This window comes from Moschus berezovskii, chromosome 5 (genome assembly GCF_049115385.1).
Source record: "Moschus berezovskii isolate FMDL1 chromosome 5, NW_MosBer_1.0, whole genome shotgun sequence".
NCBI classification, from domain to species: domain Eukaryota; kingdom Metazoa; phylum Chordata; class Mammalia; order Artiodactyla; family Moschidae; genus Moschus; species Moschus berezovskii.
This window is the reverse complement of record NC_142464.1, coordinates 41,578,693-41,600,261: the sequence shown is the minus strand read 5'-3', so window position 1 is coordinate 41,600,261 and position 21,569 is coordinate 41,578,693. Positions and strand designations below refer to the sequence as shown.

The window sequence follows — 21,569 nt, the reverse complement described above, 5'->3', positions numbered from 1 at the left end:
AGCCCAGCGTTCCTCATGATGTACTCCGCATATAAATTAAATAAGCAGGGTGACAATATATAACCTTGACATACTCCTTTTCCTATTTGGAACACTACCCAACTGCAACTCCTGCAGTTAGTTAACTGCCTCCAGCTGAAGTCAAGCTCAACACTGGGTGGTGTGAGACAATAGATTACCAGCAGCGGCTGAGGTCTAGCTCATGTGGCAGCTCCCAACCAATGACTGAGCAGGGAGTGGGAGGTGAACCCACCCACTTTCCTTCCACAGGGCCTTCCTCTCATAGGCAGTCTTGGAGTTGGAGCCCCTGGTTTAGCTGGTAGAGAATTTGACAGGTATGAATCCTGATTCACTGTTCCCCTTCCCCAATTCTGATTCTTCTTTTCTCATCACATAGCTTAATTTTTTAATATATCTTTTAAACCTTTTAGTAAACCTTGGGTACTTTTAGGGCTTCCCTGTTGGCTCAATGGTAAAGAATCTGCCAATGCAGGAGACACAGGTTCAATCTCTGGGTGGGAAAGATTCCCTGGAGAAGGAAATGACAAGCCACTCCAGTTTTCTTGCCTGAGAAATCCCATGGGGAGAGGAGCCTGGTGGGCTACAGTCATGAGTTGCAAAAGAGTGGAATATGACTTAGCATTTAAACAACAACAACCCTTAACTCTGCCTCAATATTTGTTTCCTAAAAAGCCAACAACCCATAACTCAACCTTAATATTTGTTTCCTAGAGGAAAGGTGATAATATTTTATTTTATGAAGGGGGTTAGTTTTTCTTAAGTGAGGTATTAGGCAGGACTGGAAATATGGGAATATAAGTACGAAGCAATAGAGTTTTTGTCAGAGTTTATGATCTCCTATTATTAATCTCCACCATAATGTCCATGGAACTCAAAGAAGTTAATTAATGAGAAAGAAGCCACAAAAAGAGTTTAGTGAAGTACCCAGAATTTGCCCTTAGATACCTCTGATTCTAAGAGACATGATTTTATTACCTACCTTTAAGCCTGCAATCTTTTTCTTTGCATTGTCAAGCAAGTTAAGACTTTTTACCATTAACATTGTAACATGCAACATTTAGACTCTGTGAAAATAAATATTAAAATGATCAGTATAAGTTCTATGAAAGCCCATGATTTAGGGAAGAAATAGGGCCGCTATGAAATAAAAGTTACAGAGATAATTAGCATCTCCCAGTCAACTGGCTGTCTGAAAATGAAAAGAGGTATTAGTAAATTTGAATAATATATTCTGTATTGTTTACACTAAAAGTAGAAATTAGCACCATAAGAACTAGAATAAATACATACTCTTTTCTCTAATTCATTAGTTGTGTTCTTGTCAACTCAGATAAAGATCTGCTCAAGTGGGTTAGGGAAACAAGCAAACAACCCTTGAACTGTTTAGTGTTGTATGAAATGATGGGTGATTTAGACACTGTGAAACATGACTTCATGCTCAAGGGAAACATAAAACAACAAGGAAAAACTCCCACCCAGAGTAAGGAATAATGTTTGGAATGCCTCCTATGTCATGAGAAATTGTGGGGGATAGAAGCATTGCAGCCCAGAGACATACATGTGTAAACCAAGAAGACATGAAAGAAACCATGTTCTGCAGCTTTATTCTGTAGGAATGAGGACAAGTTATAAGCAAGTTGGAAGTGAAAACATACCATTCCAGAAATGTGCACGTAGTTGAGAATGAAAGGCACCATATATTGTGCTAAAGAGTTTTGACTTTTTTCCCCTCCTCTGAAAGAAATGATTAGCTGTTACACTAAGAAATGATGTAATTAATTCTCTTTTAGGAAAATTTCCCTGGCAGATGGGAAAGATGATAGACATAGAACCAGTTCAGAGACTTAATGCAGTAAGTCAGATATGAAGCAATGGATAGATACCTAGAGTAAGTTCATGAGAAATAGAAAGGAGTGAGTCCAAGAAATACCCAGAAGATTGAGATCAAAGAATTGGGTACCAAACTGGGATTGGATTGTGTATGAGCTGAGAGTATGGGATGCTTTTCTAGCTATTTTTAGAAATAAGATAATGGGAGGAATAAATGGAAATAATTTTTGAAATAGGAAGATGATGAAATTTGAGTCGGAATGTCTATAGGACGTTGAGTGTATGCTCAGTAAATAATTATATTTGTGGGCTGAAGTTTGGAAGATAGGTTTAGATTAAGTATTTGTAAATGAGTTTCCAGCGTAGAATAATAGAGGTCACAGATGTGGGTGTACTGTATACATGGGGGCTGTGACTGAGGGTTCATGCAGAGTGACAAGGTTAAATACTCAAAGATAGAGCTCTAATGAAAGGGAAAAATGTTATAGAGCAGCTATCATTGAAGATAAAGGCCATAATACAGCCAATCGTTTGAGAATGAATATTTAATCATAACAGGAAAAAATGATAAAGTATCTCTTTTGAAGTATAATTATTTTTATCCCACTAATTATGTATGCACAAGAATAGGAGGACAGAATTTAGGATGAATCCCTGATTTCTGTCTTAGTCTGATTTTCCTTTGTCCATTTTGTTATCTATCAGAAAAATGTGCATATATATATATCATATATAGCATAATATCTTTGAATACATTAGTTTGTTTTGAAACATACAGTATATTATGGAAAATGTCAGAATGTAAAGGAACTTTGTTTTATTAGTCATATGCAGTTACCTCCCACTGCGTGCAACTGACCTTTCTTATCAAGAGTGAAGGGAAAGGGCTAAGTCTATTATGCTGTCTCTTTGATGTTTTTATAGGATATAATGAAAGATGAATGCTCAATGCTGAAGCTGCAGCTGAAAGAGAAGGATGAACTAATTTCCCAACTTCAGGAAGAACTGGTAAGTATGAACAATATTTGTCCTGTGGGTGTATTTTCCTTGCAAGGCTGTTTGCTCTAAACAGTTTAACTTATTTATTAACACTAAAATTGTTAGTGACTTATAAACTGTTGATGATTGAATTTGATTATAAATTTTATAACCCTAAAGTAATGAAGATTTGATGCTCTGCAAAGAGAATGTTTGATAATATGTATTGAACTTTATATTATTCCAGAAATAGATAACTGACTCAGAATTAGGTATTTCAATTGTATCTACCAAAAATTGTGAAGACTAAGGCCACATTTTGTAAAGTGCAAGACTTAAGTCCATACTGCCATACCTAGAGACACAGTCATGTAATATGAAGTAAAGTACTGAGTAATTTTGCAGGCAAAAGCAAATTTTACTTAAGGGTACCAAAATTTTGTTAACCTAATGAGACTTTGTTAATAAAGACGTATAAATCCCCAATTATCTAAAAGCTATACACAAACATGGTATTGTAGTTCATGTTTTCTGTTTTTTTTTAAGATGTGACATCACAAATGTATTAAATCATAGTTTTATAACATGAAAGCACATTTGGTAGGTAACAACAATAGCAGTGGGCATTATTTTTTAAAATACGTGCTGTCAACAAATATGATATTACATATATGAATAGTATTTTGTAATATAACACAATTAATCTGGATAGAAATAAAGAATTCTCCAAAACAAAAATGAGAAAGCAATGAGAACTTAAAAAAAAAAATGAGTTCTTAAGAATACCAGTAAAATAAAGACATCCAATAAGAGGCCCTGGCATTATCCAAGATCGAGAAAACAAACCCCAGTCAATGATGTTCTTTATGATGATTTAAGCTTTGACTAACAGTGACATATTATGTAATTATGAAATACAATTAAATGACAAAACAATTATCTAGACCATCACGCTTCTGAGAACTTTTCTGAGAACATATTAGTGAGATAGCAGACAGACAGAGCCTATTTTATTGACCCTTGACAACTGACGGCAATTTTACTGACACTTGACCTTTAGATTGTGGTTTCATGACTTGGTTTAATGCTGGTCCTATGAGTGTATGATTATCACTTCATAAAATGCATTAACCAGTACTTAAAACAGTAAAAGCATTAACAGACAAAAGGAGCATATCTTACATAACTGGGAATAACCTTTTATAAATTTGCCTATAATATAAACTTTATTACACAAAATCTTGCTGTATATAACCTTATGAGTGTATATTATGTAATCAAGCTTTGAGTTGAAGAAAAACGTATATAGATATTTATTAATGGATGCAGAGAACTATGAGTTTTAACACAGCAGAAAATGTTTGCACTTTGTCAGAGAATGCTTGTTTTGGATAATGAATGGAGAAAGAAGTGTTTATTTTTCTCTGTCTCCGTTGAAAAGAAAGAAATATACAAGAAATCAGATCTTTATGTGTTGAATGAAATGAGAAGGAAAATGATTACTCCCAGAGCCCTTGTCACATACCTAGAATTAAGATAATTTAGTACCCCTCCTTCCAAAAATGTTCTCTGTTGGTTGATCTAGTGAAATGAGTCACAGGTGTTGCTTTTTTTAAAAAAAAAAAAAACTTGAATTACTAAATTTGACTTAGCTTCTAAATTTTTTTAGGTAAATGTCAAGGTACCATTTTAATTTTGTGCCGTGCAGTTTACATAGTCATCTTAACTAGTTCACCAGAGGGCAATGTTAACTTTTGAAAATTGTTTGTTTCATTAAGGAAACCTGCCTAAATAAAAAAGTTTTTAGATGATTTAGGAATTTAAGGAAGAAGAAACATTGTTAAAAATCATCATTAGAACTGGACTTGGAGCATGGACAAGGTGGCAGTCACATCAAAGTAATATAAGCCATTTGAATCCTTTGAATACTAGGTCCTAGTATTTCTAATTCTAGATAAGTAACTTGTGACATTTTGACAAAGTAGACATTGAATTTAACTTTTCAAATTTAAATAGGTGAAGTATAAATTTCAGAACATTTTAGAAACCAGTTTTCTATACCCTGTTATAGTAGTCACAATCTGTAATAATTTAGCTTTTTTATTATGCTTTTCTAATTTCTTAACCACTGCTATTATCATAAGCAGTTTACCTATATATACACTATAAGTCAAATTTATGTGTAATTATACCAATAAGGAATTTATATTCAACTTAATAATAAAGTTTTATTATTAATATTGTCTATAATTATTTAGTCACACTTTGATATTTTCAGGAGTTTAAAGAAGTTAGAAGCCTTATCTAAAGAGCCTGGGGGCAAAATGAATGTTTTTGTATTACTTTCTAAATTTATTTTTTATTGAGGTAACATTGGTATATAATAGTTTACATGTTGCATATGGACGACATTACGTTTCTGCTTCTATATAGACTGCAGTGTCCTCCCCACCAAAAATTTAGTTTCCATCTGTCACTATACAGTTGATTCTCTGTATCCATTTTTCCCTCTCCAACAACTGCTTCACCTCTGGTAACCAACACTCTGTTTTCTATATTTATATATGTTTTTGTTTGGTGTGTTACTGCTGCTGCTAAGTCGCTTCAGTCGTGTCTGACTCTGTGCGACCCCATAGACGGCAGCCCACCAGGCTCCTCTGTCCCTGGGATTCCCCAGGCAAGAATACTGGAGTGGGTTTCCATTTCCTTCTCTGTTTGGTGTGTTAGGGTTTGTGTGTGTGCACACATGCGTATGTGGGTGTGTTTTAACTTTGTTTCTTAGTTTTTTGATATTCCGCATGTATGAAATCATATACTATTTGTGTTCCAATTTTATTATTTTTTTACTTAGCATAATACTCTCAAGGTCTATCCATGTTATAAATGACAAGATTTCATCCTTTTTTATGGCCGAGTGATAGTCCATTGTGTCCATATGCCATATCTTCTCTATTCATTCGTTGATGGACAGTTAGTCTGTTTTCATGTCTTGGCTGTTGTGAACATAAGAGGAAATTTATCTTTTTGAATTAGTGTTTTCATATTCTTGGGATAAATACCCAGAAGTGGTATAAACTCAGGTTTGTTTGCTCACAGCTTAAAAACTGATAATCTGAGTGGGAAGTGTCAGTAGAAAGGAAAGGTGTTATAATTAGAAAAGTAAGCAATCTGGAGAAAAGGTAGAATTGTGTCCTGAGCCCATGGTAGAGAGTTCTTGATTTTTTTTTACTGCCTTGTTTTTCATTCTTTTTATATATGACAAGAATCAACAGGTCACACAAGGCAAAGTGTGAATGCAGAAATTAAGATAAATTGCTTAGTAATCTTATTCCTATAATTTGATTCTTAACCTAGATAGCATGTTAAAAAGCAGAAACATTACTGTGCCAACAAGGGTCCATCTAGTCACTGGTTTTTCCCGTGGTCATGTATGGATGTGAGAGTTGGACTGTGAAGAAAGCTGATCGCTGAAGAATTGATGCTTTTGAACTGTGGTGTTGGAAAAGACTCTTGAGAGTCCCTTGGACTGCAAGGAGATCCAACCAGTCCATTCTAAAGGAGATCAGTCCTGGGTGTTCATTGGAAGGACTGATGCTAAAGGTGAAACTGCAATACTTTGGCTACCTCATGCGACGAGTTGACTCACTGGAAAAGACTCTGATGCTGGGAGGAACACGACTGAGAAACTGAACTGAAGGTTAGAGGGAAACAAAAATGGGCAAACAGAAAAGGGGCAGAAAAGCTGCTTTCAGGTGGGATAACTGGAGCCTGGTAGTTAATATTTTTGTGGAATCTCCATGCTATTTTCCATAGTGGCAGCACCAACTTAACATTTTCACTAAAAGTTTAGAACGATCCCCTTTTCTCCACATCCTGTCTACAATGTTATTTCTTGCTTTTTTGATAATAACCATTCTAAAAGTTATGACATAATAACTTACTGGGGTTTTGATTTGCATTTCCTTAGTAAACAATGATACTGAATTTCTTTTATGTGCTCATAGGCCTTTTGTATGTCTTCTTTGGAAATTTGTCTATTTAGCTTTTCTACCAATTATTTTTAATTGGATTGTTTGTTGATATTGAGTTGTATCAGTTCAATTCAGTTGCTCAGTCGTGTCCGACTCTTTGCTACTCCATGAATCACATCACACCAGGCCTCCCTGTCCATTACCAACTCACAGAGTTCACTCAACCTCATGTCCATCGAGTCAGTGATGCCATCCAGCCATCTCATTCTCTGTCGTCCCCTTCTCCTCCTGCCCGCAATCCCTCTCAGCATCAGAGTCTTTTCTAATGAGTCAACTCTTCACATGAGGTGGCCAAAGTATTGGAGTTTCAGCTTTAGCATCAGTCCTTCCAATGAACACCCAGGACTGATCTCCTCTAGAATGGACTGGTTGGATCTCCTTGCAGTTCAAGGGACTCTCAAGAGTCTTCTCAACTCCACAGTTAAAAAGCATCATATACACCGGGGCAGATTCATGTCAATATATGGCAAAACCAATACAATAATGTAATTAGCCTCCAATTTAAATAAATAAATTTTTAAAAAAACAACAAAAGCATTAATTCTTCGGCGCTCAGCTTTCTTTACATTCCAGCTCTCACATCCATACATGACCACTGGAAAAACCATAGCCTTGACTAGATGGACCTTTGTTGGCAAAGTCATGTCTCTGCTTTTTAATATGCTATCCAGCTTGGTCATAACTTTCCTTCTATGGAGTAAGCATCTTTTAATTTCATAGCTGCAGTCACCATCTGCAGTGATTTTGGAGCCCCCCAAAATAAAGTCTGCCACTGTTTCCCCATCTATTTGCCATGAAGTAATGGGAATGCCATGAAGTAATGGGAATGCCATGATCTTAGTTTTCTGAATGTTGAGCCGTAAGCTAACTTTTTCACTCTCCTCTTTCACTTTCGTCAAGAGGCTCTTTAGATCCTCTTCACTTTCTGCCATAAGGGTGATGTCATCTGCATATCTGAGGTTATTGCTATTTCTCCCAGCAATCTTGATTCCAGCTTGTGCTTCTTCCAGCCCAGCATTTCCCATGATGTACTCTGCATATAAGTTAAATAAGCAGGGTGACAGTATACAGCCTTGACGTACTCCTTTTCCTATTTGGAACCAGTCTGTTGTTCCATGTCCAGTCTGTTGCTTCCTGACCTGCATATAGTTTTCTCAAGAGTCAGGTCAGGTGGTCTGGTATAACCCATCTCAAAATCTTCCACAGTTTATGTGATCCACACAGTCAAAGGCTTTGGCGTAGTCAATAAAGCAAAACTAGATGTTTTTCTGGAACTCTCTTGCTTTTTCAATGATCCAGCGGATGTTGGCAATTTGATCTCTGGTTCCTCTGCCTTTTCTAAAACAAGCTTGAACATCTGGAAGTTCGCGGTTCACGTATTGCTGAAGCCTGGCTTGGAGAATTTTGAGCATTACTTTACTAGCATGTGAGATGAGTGCAATTGTGTAGTAGTTTGAACATTCTTTGCCATTGCCTTTCTTTGGGATTGGAATGAAAATTGACCTTTTCTAGTCCTGTGGCCACTGCTGGCATATTGAATGCAGCACTTTCACAGCATCATCTTTTAGGATTTGAAATAGCTCAACTGGAATTCCATCACCCCCATTAGCTTTGTTCGTAGTGCTGCTTTCTAAGGCCCACTTGACTTCACATTCCAGGATGTCTGGCTCTAGCTGAGTGATCACACCATAGTGATTATCTGTATGGTCAACATTCAGAAAACTAAGATCATGGCATCTGGTCCCATCGCTTCACGGGAAATAGATGGGGTAACAGTGGAAACAGTGTCAGACTTCATTTTTTTAGGCTCCAAAATCACTGTGGATGCTGATTGCAGCCATGAAATTAAATGAATCTTACTCCATGGTTGTGTTTCTGAGATATCTTAAAGTTTCTCCTCTTTTCTGATTGCATTTACCAGTGTTTTCTTGCTTTCTTTCTCAGTGGCTCCAGCTACGTGTTTGTAAATTTTTTCAAATAGCCAGCTCTTAGTTTGAATCTTTCGTATTGTCTTTTCCGTCTCTATGTCATTCATTTTCACTCTGATCTTTATTTCCTTCCTTCCACACATTTGGGGCTTTATTTGTTCTTTTTCTAGTTCCTTTAGTTACTTTTCCTGTTTAGGTTAGAGATTTTTCTTGTTTCTTGATGTAGACCTATATTGCTATGAACTTCTCTATCATTTTTGCTGCATCTCATAGATTTTGGCATGCTGTGTTTCATTTTCATTTGTCTTCAGGTATTTTTATTTTTCCTTGATTGATTCATTGACCCAATAGTTCTGTAGCATGTTTTTCAGTCTTCTTTTATTTATGACTTTTCCAGACTCTTTCTTATAATTGATTTTTAGTTTCCTAGCATTATAATTGGAAAAGATGCTGGATTTCAATATTAAATTTGTTAACCTGTGTCTCAACATGTAGTCTTATCCTTGAAGATTCCATGTATAGTTGAAGAATGTGTATTCTGCTGAATTTAGATGGAATGTTCTGTTTAAATCTGTCAAACTCAATTAGTCTGACATTTAAGGCCGTTGTTTTCTTGTTGATTGGATGACCTATCCATTGATGTGAGTGAGGTGTCTAAAGTCCCCTCCTACTATTTTGTTGCTCTTTAAAAGGTCTATGTGTAATTCTTATACATATTTTGATGCTCATATATAGAGTGCATATATATTGTTACATCTTCTTGATGAATTGTCCCCTTTATGATTAGGTATTGTCCATTTTTTTCTTTCATTACCCTTTTTGTCTTGAAGTCTATTTTATCCGAGTGTAGCTTTATTGCTTAATTTTGACTGGCAGTTACTTGGAGTATCATCTTTGATTTTCACTTTAAGCCTGTTTGTCATTGGAGGTGAGATGTCTTCTGGAGGCAGCATATATTTGGGTCTCATTTTTTAATCTATTTAGGGACTCTGTTTTGAGTTCAGTCTATGTGCATGTAGGGTGATTACTGAGGATTTAGTACTGCCATTGATTTTGTTTTCTTTTTTCTGGTTTCTCTATATCGCTTTTGTTTCTTATGTTTTTCTGTATGACCTTCTAGTTTGATTTTCTGTAATGTTTTTCTCCATTGTGTACATTTTATTTCATGTCTCTGCCCTAAATTTGTTTTCTGGTTACCATGAGGTTTGTATAAAATATCTCCGAGATAAAACTGTCCTTTTTCTTCTAATAGCATCTTACTTATTTGCCTGTATGGATTCCGTCCTTTTCCTCTTCCTCTTTTGTGTTTGTGTTGTCTCAAATTAGCCTTCTTTTAATGTTGTGAGTTTATTACCAAATTGAAGTAGCTAATTTTCCCCCTTATAACCTTTTAGTATTTAAAAACCTACTCTGATGAGAGTTGCAGTTTTCTGATTCTGTCACCTTACTCAAAGTTGTGTGTACGTTTTGCCTTTTTGTTTGTGGTAGAAGAGCTCCTTTAAGCAGATGTAAAACGGGTTTAGTGGTGAACTCCCACAGCTGCTGTCTGGGAAGGTCTTTAATTCTCTTTTATATCTGAATGATAACTTTTCTGAATATTCTTGGCTGACAGTTTTTATCTTTCCATATTTTGAGTATGTCATTTCACTCCTTCCTGGCTTGTAGAATTACTGCTGAGAAGTCTACTGATAGACTAATGTGGATACTTTTGCAGGAAAACTTTTTCCTTTATTCCCTGACTTCCTTTAATTTATTTTTCTTTGCTTCTGACTGCTGACAATTTAAATATAGTGTATCCTGGGAAAGATCTTTTTATATTGAGGTAATTAGGTGCTCTCTTAATGTCATGGGCTTGTATTAATACTAGTTCCTTCTCTAGGTTTAAAAAGTTCTCAGCTAGTACTTCTTTAAATTCTCTAATCATTTCTCCTTCTGGATACCCATTACCCTAATATTTTCCCTTCCTAATGGAGTCAAGTCTTATACAGTTTCCTCATTTAAAAAAAAATTAATTTTTTCCTTATGTAAGCTGTGTGCTCACGTGATTTTTGTTGAGTGTATGCACACAGAGTTGAGGAGCCGGAGAAATGGTGTGTAACTTTTGATGCTTCTTATAAGAGCATTGAGCTTCCTAGGTGCACAGTGGTTTAAGAATCCACCTACCAATGAGGGGGATATAAGACACATGGGTTTGATCCCAGGGTTAGGAAGATCCTCTGGAATAGGAAATGGCAACCCACTCCAGTATTCGTGCCTGGAAAATTCCCTAGAAAAGGGACCTTGCAGGCTATAGTCCATGGGGTTGCAAAGAGTTGGACACAACTAAGCATGCAGCATGTAAGGGCACTAATCCCATCATGAGGACCCAGCCTTCATGACCATGTCTAAGCTCAAGCATCTCATAAACACCCTCATCTCCAAATACCATCACACTGGGTGTTTGGGCTTCACCAAATAAACCTGAGAGAGATACCATGTAGTCTATACCATGTATGGTTTGTGTCAATGCCTATTTAATATTAGCAAATAAAAATGTAGACAAAGAATTCTATTTGTTTTTCTACATTAAATGTGCATTTCAAACATTGTTCTTTCTCTACTCTGTTCCACTGGTTCAGTTTTTCTATCTGGGTAGGTAGACCTTACAAAACACAGATATACTTAAACACTCAATTTTTATTTTAGATTTATATATTGGTATTTGAGCAAGTATTCACTGAATTTCTAACATGAGTGTATTTTGTAGTTATACTTCAGTTTATCCCTTTCTATTCTTTTTACAAAGAAACCAAAAAAAGTGACTTAAGATGTTTGAAAATTATTACCCCTGAAAATTTGTATCCTTTACACCAGTGAGACTTCCTGACTTTTTAATTTAAAACAGATAATCATTTGTACATTTTAGGATTTCTTAGGGAATATTTAGTATTAGAGTATCAGTGTTCTAGGGTTGTATATGAAGTTGGACAAGTAATTGGAGAAAATGAGGAATATAGTTTTGGGGAGAAATTTTTGTCATGATAAACAGGAAGGAACTAAATTTTACATGTCCACAGACTACTGGAATAAGTCGAATAGCATTTGAAATTATATTAGCATTAAGAGCATTCTCTTACTGAATGAGATATTCAAATGTTTTTACTTCATTCTCTTCCCTCCTCTAGAAACGTATATGCATTTTGCTGAGCTTGTTGAGGACTTAGTGATTTTAGTTCCTTTGGTTGGTTTTCCTTTGAAACACTTTTCTTTCAAAAGAATTATTTGTGGCATATTTACAAATCCTTAACAACAGTGTTTTCTGTCAAATTACATATAGCATAAGGTTTATTATTAAAGATCACTGTTTCCATTCCTGATCATTCTCCATTTTCTGGTTTCATTTGCCTCATTTATGGATTGATTAGAATCCTTTCCCAGGTATTAAGATGGAGTATTAAACATGTAGTCTCTAAGTCTTTGAATATCTCTTTACTAAAGGTTAGGAAGTGTGTATTGAAGTCCTACTTCAATGTGACAGTATTGGGGGAATGCTTTTAGGAGGTAATTAGGTTAAGGGAAGTCCATAAGGGTAGAATCCTAATTCACTAGTGTAAACAGCCTTGTAAGAAGAAGAAAGAGAAATTTTTCTCTCCATGCACAGATGCTGAAAACAGCTGTATAAGCATACAGAAAGAAGGCAGCCAACTGCCATTCAGAAAGAGCTCTTTCTAGAACCTGACCATACTGGCACCCTCATCTTAGACTGATCAGCCTCCAGAACTATGAAAATTTTAATTTTTTGCTTTTTAACCCACTCAGTCTATGTTTTGTTGTATCAGCCTGAGCTAAGACAGATATCATATATATTATTTTTTAGGTCTTGACCTTTTTCCTTGGTAAATAACATTTCATATTTTTAAACTCAGATGCTTCCCATGACATTTTTTCTATGGTTTATCTAGGTACGTGGCATTATTTTTTTATTCTGACTGTTATTCAATATACCTACTCAACTCATTCAAGTCTTCCTTCAAATTATAGACTTTTTTTCCTCTTGAAACCGATTTCCATTTTGGTCTCAAAGATGTATCCTTTAGAACCCTTTCCTTTTTCTCTTGGTTTTGAAGTGTTTTGTCCTTATCTGAGATTCCTTCCACTAATATTCAAATTTGGAAAACTCAGAAGTGGCCAAAGGACTGGAAAAGGTCAGTCTTCATTCCAATCCCAAAGGAAGCCAATGCCAAAGAACGCTCAAACTACCGCACAATTGCACTCATCTCACACGCTAGTAAAGTCATGCTCAAAATTTTCCAAGTCAGGCTTCAGCAATATGTAACCGTGAAATTCCAGATGTTCAAGCAGGTTTTAGAAAAGGCAGAGGCACCAGAGATCAAATTGCCAACATCCACTGGATCATGGAGAAAGCAAGAGAGTTCCAGAAAAACATCTATTTCTGCTTCATTGACTATGCCAAAGCCTTTGACTGTGTGGATCACAATAAACTGTGGAACATTCTGAAAGAGATGGGAATACCAGACCACCTGACCTGCCTCTTGAGAAACCTGTATGCAGGTCAGGAAGCAACAGTTAGAACTGGACATGGAACAACAGACTGGTTCCAAATAGGAAAAGAAGTGCGTTATGGTTGTATATTATCACCCTGCTTATTTAACTTATATGCAGAGTACATACATCATGAGGAACGCTGGGCTGGAAGAAGCACAAGCTGGAATCAAGATTGCTGGGAGAAATATCAATAACCTCAGATATGCAGATGACACCACCCTTATGGCAGAAAGTGAAGAGGAACTCAAAAGCCTCTTGATGAAAGTGAAAGAGGAGGGTGAAAAAGTTGGCTTGAAGTTCAACATTCAGAAAACGAAGATCATGGCATCTGGTCCCATCACTTCATGGAAACAGACTGGGAAACAGTGGAAACAGTGTCAAACTTTATATTTTTGGGCTCCAAAATCACTGTGGATGCTGATTGCAGCCATGAAATTAAAAGACACTTATTCCTTGAAAGGAAAGTTATGACCAACCTAGATAGCATATTAAAAAGCAGAGACATTACTTTGCCAACCAAGGTCCGTCTAGTCAAGGCTATGGTTTTTCCAGTGGTCATTTATGGATGTGAGAGTTGGACTATGAAGAAAACTGATCGCTGAAGAATTGATGCTTTTGAACTGTGGTGCTGGAGAAGACTCTTGAGAGTCCCTTGGACTGCAAGGAGATCCAACCAGTCCATTCTGGAGGAGATCAATCCTGGGTGTTCATTGAAAGGACTGATGCTAAAGCTGAAACTGCAATACTTTGGCCACCTCATGTGACGAGTTGACTCACTGGAAAAGACTCTGATGCTGGGAAGGATTGGGGGCAGGAGGAGAAGGGGACAACAGAGAATGAGATGGCTGGATGGCATCACCGACTCGATGGACATGAGTTTGGGTGAACTCCGGGAGATGGTCATGGACAGGGAGGCCTGGTGTGCTATGATTCATGGGGTCGCAAAGAGTTGGACATGACTGAGCGACTGAACTGAACTGAATATACTATTTGACTAATTTGATTATCAACAATGATGACACTTCTGTAATCTAGTAAATGTTCACATTCAGATGCTTTAGATTATGTACTGTTAACTGTTAGTATTATGTTCATTTGTTTTTTCTTACAACATTTCTACTGCACATGAAGTGGCCTGTCCTTCATATTATGCTTCCTAGTCCTGTGTAGATCCACTGTTATTTGCTTTTACTTATTTATCTTTTCATGCTCAGTACAGTGGTAAAATTTTTGAAAAGACTCTAAATGGGCAAAGGCCCAATAGAATCTGCTTCTGCTGGCTATGGACAGCAAACCATTTGAAGGATATTTGTCATCGGTTTTCTTTTGAGACATTGTGAGATTTCCTCAGTTACTTATGTTAGAACACTTTTGGCCAATCTGAGTTGTCGCTCTGCAGTTTTCCTAACCAGAGCCTCCTGCTGATACTCCTAGGATGAGCAAACAGTAAAGTATTGCCCTTATGCTAGGGTTGGATATCTTCCATCAGTACTGTTGTCTCCAGAACCTTTTGATTTCTCATTCTTGCTCAGGAATATTAGCTGCTAGTCTCATTGGCTGCAGTTCAGTCAAGAGGAGAACAAAGTGTTGAACTTGCTTTCTTCTCCCAACATCCCAACATGTGAGAGAGCCTGCATTCTCCCACATGTGTCTCTGTCAGCTTTACTTTGCTCCCCTACCTCTGATTCAGCTTACAAGTTAGTGTCAACTTCAGAGAAGATGGTGTCAGAAAATTGTGTTCAGGATACTGTTTCCTCTTGAGACTATCTTCATGCATCCTCTGAACAAACCCAAAATACCTGTATTATGTACTCTTCCCTTCTATAATTTACCTCTCACCAAGAGTTCAGTGGCTGCCACATTTCCTGAAGCCCCAGGACATGTACCAGGTTTGGTAAACTTTCCTTGGATTCAGAGATGAGTAGAGCAAAGGAGGAATTTCTTCAAATCATCTTTCTGCAAGCTTACCTTTCTTTACTTGAAGGGAAGAGTGAACAAATGTAGTGAAATTAATATCAGGATACAAGTACCTAAACTCATCGCCTATGTAACTAGATGTAGCTTTCCCCCCACCCCAGCCTGCATATTTCAATTGTCAAATAATACCATAATATTAAACATAGGAAAAAAAAACCTGACTATTCATCAAAGGTAAATTTGGTAAATTATAAGCCTTTATGTAGCTTTAATATATATTATATATATTTACATGGCTCTATTGTTGTCAAACTAAGTGGTGGGAATTTTAAATTATATGATAAGATGATGTAGTTACAAAGAACATACTAATAATTATCTTCAGGTAATATGAGAATTCAGTTTCTATTATGAACTTTGAGCCTTCATTTTAATGACAAATTGATATTTTACAATCAGAAAAAAATCAAACATCTCTTTAGAAAAGAAAAATTTTGGTAGACTTTAGTGGTTTTCATCCTGTGACTTTTGTGGTTTGGAATGTCTTAGTCTACTCAAGCTGCTGTAACAAAATATCATAAACTGAGTGGCTTAAACAACAGATTAGCTCAGTGTTTGGTGTTTCCTTCCTGGCTTATATCTTCACAAGTCTTTCCTTGGTGCATGCATAGAGAGCAAGGTTAGGGTGGGGAGGGGAAGGGTAGAGATCTTGTGATTTTTTCCTCCTTTGAAAGAGCACTGATCCCATCATGAGGGACTCAAGCTTATGACCTAACCTAAGCCTAATAACATCTCAAAGTCCCCACCTCCAAATACTATCACATTAGTGGTTAGGACTGCAGCGTATGAATTTGGTGGGGGGTGGGAGGAACATATACACTTAGTCTGTAATTAGGAAATATGAGTATCAGTGAAGTCTTATGGAATTCAACCCCTTCATCACAACCACTTAATGATAGTAGTTACAGATTTACTGTTTTTTGAATATCATAATTCTCTATCAGATTCTAGTTAACATAATGTCACATCTGAGAATAAAATCAATCACAAAACCCAATAACCTGGACAAGATGACTGCTGAAGGCTACTGTGAATAATTAGATTAGAGTAGGAAATGAAATGGTGTGACATAAACTTCACTGAGAATTTTTCAACATGCTGATTGGGCAGGATATTAATTAATTGAAGGCATGGAAAGAACATCCATCAGAGTAAAAACTGAGTTTGTTTTAAATATAATATTTGGTTATATATGAATTATGTTGGTTTATATTGTGGAATATATTGAACTTTTTAATATTAGAAATACCCCTCCCGTTCAGCTCAAAGATCTGGGAATTTCATAAATTCACAATTAAGGTATTTAATGCATAAGTGTAGGTTTAGACCAAAAGTCTAAACATGTGGCTGAAAGTGAGAATACTTAATCAGAATCAATTATAATAATGAAAACATTAAAATAATTGCATATTAATCTTAAGTGTAATTTAATTATTTAATGATACAGAGCAAATAAATATTTTTCTCACTTAGGAGTAAGTTTGGGATTTTTAAAGCTGTTTAGTGAAGGTCATGTTGAAGAATACATTGTAGTTATGAAGTTGAAGAACACTGTAAATGTTACCTTCTTGTGCCTAAAATAAATCAGAGAAATATATCACATAAACATTGATGGTGCAGTGTAGCCTTCTGTCTTGTGAGGACAGATTTCCTTATAAATTATTATTAATCTTGTAACTGGTTTACGAAACCTTATAAATGGTTTGTACACTTTGGCTGAAAAGTGTCCCCCATGTATCAGAATTGAAGAGAGTATATTTGGTATATATAAATTCATTCAAAGTATTTTTAAGTAAGTTGAAGGTAATTTACAAAAAGAAATGTTAATTGGTGCTAAAAATGAAGAGTGTATTTAATTGTGCTAATTAGAATTGATATACCATGCTCAAAATTTACTGCTTTGTTTTGCCAGTAATTTAGATGCCTGTTACTACAGCAAATACTAAATGAAGTCATATGTATATTATACAGAAATTATATATAATTTATGAGTCTAAATTTTTATAACCTACCATTTCAAACTCTCCTGTTTCAAAGCTTATTCATTTTCTAGCTGACTAAAATTAAAAGCATCAAATGCCACTTGATAGAGTATGTTTTTTTTAAAACTATATATTTCTATTAAAAAGGCTAGTTTAATGGGTCATCCAAAAGCATAAAGTGTTATGGGCTGTAAAATTTTTACTAAGAATACACTTTAATACAAATGTCATTAAAACAATAAAGAGTAAGACAAAATGAAAATACTTTGCCTTCATAATCTTTGCCTGTTTACCAACTTAGCTTTCACTGTCTTCTTGTGAGTATTAAATATTATCAGTTGCCTTAACTACCCTATGATTCTAGGCCAATCAGTAAGGGAGTGCATTGACTGTGGAATATTTAAAACAATAATAAAACTGACTAAAAGTCTTATATATTTAATATTACCACAGACCATCAATTCTAAAAGTGTCAATAAGACAACTCTCTGAAAAGTTTATATAGATCTGAATTCTGATTTAGTAACTACAAGTTATGGTTGAGTTTTGCATTTTACACACACACAATTTTATTTTTTTTAATTATTACATTTTATATTTAATCCTTTGATAAGCATTGTGTTTTTATTTATTTATTATTTTATTATTGGCTGTACTGGGTCTTCATTGTGAGGGCTTTGGGATTGGAATGAAAACTGACCTTTTCTAGTTCTGGGGTCACTGCTGAGTTTACCAGATTTGCTGCTTTATTGAGTGCAGCATTTTCACAGCATATCTTTTAGGATTTTAAATAGCTCAGCAGGAATTCCATCACCTCTACTAGCTTTGTTCCTACTGATGTTTCCTAAGGCCCCCTTGACTTTGTACTCTAGGAAGCCTGGCTTTAGGTGAGTGATTACACCGTCGTGGTTCAATTCAGTTGCTCAGTCATGTCCGACTCTTTGTGACCCCAGGAACCGCGGCACGCTAGGCCTCCCTGTCCATCACCAACTCCCGGAGTCTACCCAAACCCATGTCCATTGAGTCGGTGATGGCATCTAACCATCTCATCCTCTATCGTCCCCTTCTCCTCCTGCCCTCAATCTTTCCCAGCATCACGGTCTTTTCCAATGAGTCAGCTCTTTGCATCAGGTGGCTAAAGTATTGGAGTTTCAGCTTCAACATCAGCCCTTCCAATGAACACCCAGGACTGATCTGCTTTAAGATGGACTGGTTGGATCTCCTCACAGTCCAAGGGACTCTCAAGAGTCGTCTCCAACACCACAATTCAAAAGCATCAATTCTTCTTGCTCAGTTTTCTTTATGGTCCAACTCTCACATCCATACATGACCATTGGAAAACCCATAGCCTTGACTAGATGGACCTTTGTTGGCAAAGTAATATATCTGCTTTTCAATATGCTGTCTAGTTTGGTCATAACTTTCCTTCCAAGGAGTAAGCGCCTTTTAATTTCATGGCTGCAATCAACATCTGCAGTGATTCTGGAGACCAGAAGAATAAAGTCACCCACTGTTTCCACTGTTTCCCCACCTATTTGCCATGAAGTGATGGGACCAGATGCCATGATCTTAGTTTTCTGAATGTTGAGCTTCAAGCCAACTTTTTCACTCTCCTCTTTCATTTTCATCAAGAGGCTCTTTAGTTCTTCTTCACTTTTATGTTATCTGGGTCATTAAGATCTTTTCTGTGTATTCTTCTGTATATTCTTGCCACCTCTTCTTAACATCTTCTGCTTCTGTTAGGTCCATACCATTTCTGTCCTTTATTGTGCCCATCTTTGCATGAAATATTCCCTTGGTATCTCTAATTTTCTTGAAGAAATCTCTAGTCTTTCCCATTCTGTTGTTTTCCTCTATATCTTTGCACAGATCACTGAGGAAGGTTTTCTTATCTCTCCTTGATATTCTTTGAAACACTGCATTCAGATGGATATATCTTTCTTTATCTCCTTTGCTTCTATTCACAGCTATTCATAAGGCCTCCTCAGACAACCATTTTGCCTTTTTGCATTTCTTTTTCTTGGGGATGGTTTTGATCACTGCCTCCTGTACAGTGTTACGAACCTCAGCCCATAGTTCTTCAGGTACTCTGTCTGTCACATCTAATCCCTTGTATTTATTTTTCACTTCCACATTATAATTGTAAGGGATCTGATTTAGGTCATACCTGAATGGCTTAGTGGTTTTCCTTACTTTCCTCAATTTAAGTCTGAATTTGGCAATAAGGAGTTCATGACCTGAGCCACAGTCAGCTCTCAGTCTTGTTTTTGATGACTATATAGAGCTTCTTCATCTTTGGCTGCAAAGAATATAATCAGTCTGATTTTGGTATTGATGTTCTGGTGATGTTCATGTGTAAAGTCATCTCTTGTGTTATTGAAAGAGGGTTTTTGCTATGACCAGTGCATTCTCTTGGTAAAACTCGGTTAGCCTTTGCTCTGCTTCATTTTGTACTCTAAGAGCAAACTTGCCTGTTGTTCCAGGTATCTTTTGACTTCCTACTTTTGCATTCTAGTCTCCAATGATGAAAAGGACATCTTTTTTTGTGTGTGTGTTCATTCTAGAAGGTCTTGTAAGTCTTCATATTACCGTTCAGCTTCTTCAGTGTTAGTGGTTGGGGCATAGACTTGGTTTGCTGAGATATTGAATAGTTTGCCTTTGAAATGAACAGAGATCATTCTGTTGTTTTTGAGATTGCACCCAAGTACTGCATTTCATTCTCTTGTTGACTGTGAGGGATAATTCATTTCTTCTAAGGGATCCTTGCCCACAGTAGTAGATATAGTGCTCATCTTAATTAAATTCACCCATTCCAAGTCATTTTAGTTCACTGATTCTTAAAATGCCAATGTTTACTCTTGTTATCTCCTGCTTGACCACTTCAATTCACCTTAATTTATGGACCTAACATTCCAGGTTCCCATGCAATATTGTTCTTCATAGCATCAGACTTAACTTTCACACCAGCAGACACCAACTGGGCCTTGTTTCCACTTTGGCTCAGTCTCCTCATTCTTTCTGGCGCTTTCTTCATTCTTCTTCATTAGCATATTGGACAGCTACTGACATGGGGAGTTCATCTTTCAGTGTCTTATCTTTTGGCCCTTCATACTGTTTATGGGATTCTCAAGGCAAGAATGCTGAAGTGGTTTGCCATTTCCTTTTCAGTGGACCACGTTTTGTCAGAACTCTCCATCGTGACCCATCGGTCTTAGGTGGTCATACATGGCATGGCTCAGAGTTTCATTGAGTTAGACAAGGCTGTGATTCGTGTGATCAGTTTGGTTTTTCTTTGTTTATTGTTCTCATTCTGTCTGGCCACTGATGGATAAGGATAAGAGACTTGTGGAAGCTTCCTGATGGGAGTTACTGGCTGTGGGGAAAACTGATTCTTGCTTGGATGGTCAGGGCCATGTTCAGTAAATCTTTAATCCAATTTTCTGTTAACTGGTGGGGCTTCCCTCCTTGTAGTTTGGCCTGAGGCCAAGCTATGGTAGGGGTAACAGAGGTAATGGCAACCTCCTTCAAAAGGACTTACGCCAGCATGCTGCAGCTCCCAGGACTGTTGTATTCAGTACCCACCCCCCAACACACCATGGTAACCCTGTGCAGGGTGCCCAACCCAGTATGGTTGGAGAAGGGCTTTCCAGTATAGACTGGTTGTCAGGACTTTACTGAAGAGGTATCCCTTGTCTATAGACCTTATGCCCAATGATAAGTCTTCTTACTCTGGGGCATATTTCTGAGACTGAGCATCCACAAAGTTTATAATTTGGACTTCTGCATAGTGGCCATCCTGATAGGCTGTCCAGAGCAGTGTGGAGGCTGCCAAGGACTGGAGTAAAGGGGGTGAGTAGATAGAAAGGGAAACCCTTGGAGAGATTGGAGTTGGGCACCATGAAAGATGGCATAGGCTTCAAGGCTCTGAGACCAGCAGGCAGAGAAATTCTCATAGATTTCTGGACACAGAAGTGAGGTGAGAGACTGGACAGCAGAAGAACCCCAAATCCTTTGCCCTATCTTCCCGGCACTTAAGGTAGAATTGGGAATCGTCTGACGATTTTGTCGGACACAGCACCACGTTTGACAGTGGTGGGTACACAGTTTAGGAATGATATCTAGGAATTAATTCCTAGAAGAGAGTGGAGATAAGAAGTGAGAAAGAGACTTTGTTGTGCCAGTAAGGTAGAAAAGAAAACCTTAGTGGAGAGTTCCATACGGAACAGTGAGAGAGCAAGAGGAAGATGGAGACCCCGTGGGCTTCTGCATGGTCAGAA

At 36.9% G+C, this 21,569-nt stretch overlaps 1 protein-coding gene across 3 annotated transcripts in view; it reads left to right on the top strand.

Moving 5' to 3' along the window:
• CCSER1 (coiled-coil serine rich protein 1) overlaps positions 1–21,569 on the top strand; it is a 1,509,256-nt gene that overhangs the window by 719,264 nt on the left and 768,423 nt on the right. For all 3 annotated transcript variants that reach the window (XM_055435111.2, XM_055435112.2, XM_055435115.2), the window contains exon 8: positions 2,776–2,859. In XM_055435111.2, the coding sequence (XP_055291086.2) occupies positions 2,776–2,859 (84 nt within the window). The remainder of the gene's footprint in view (positions 1–2,775; positions 2,860–21,569) is intronic.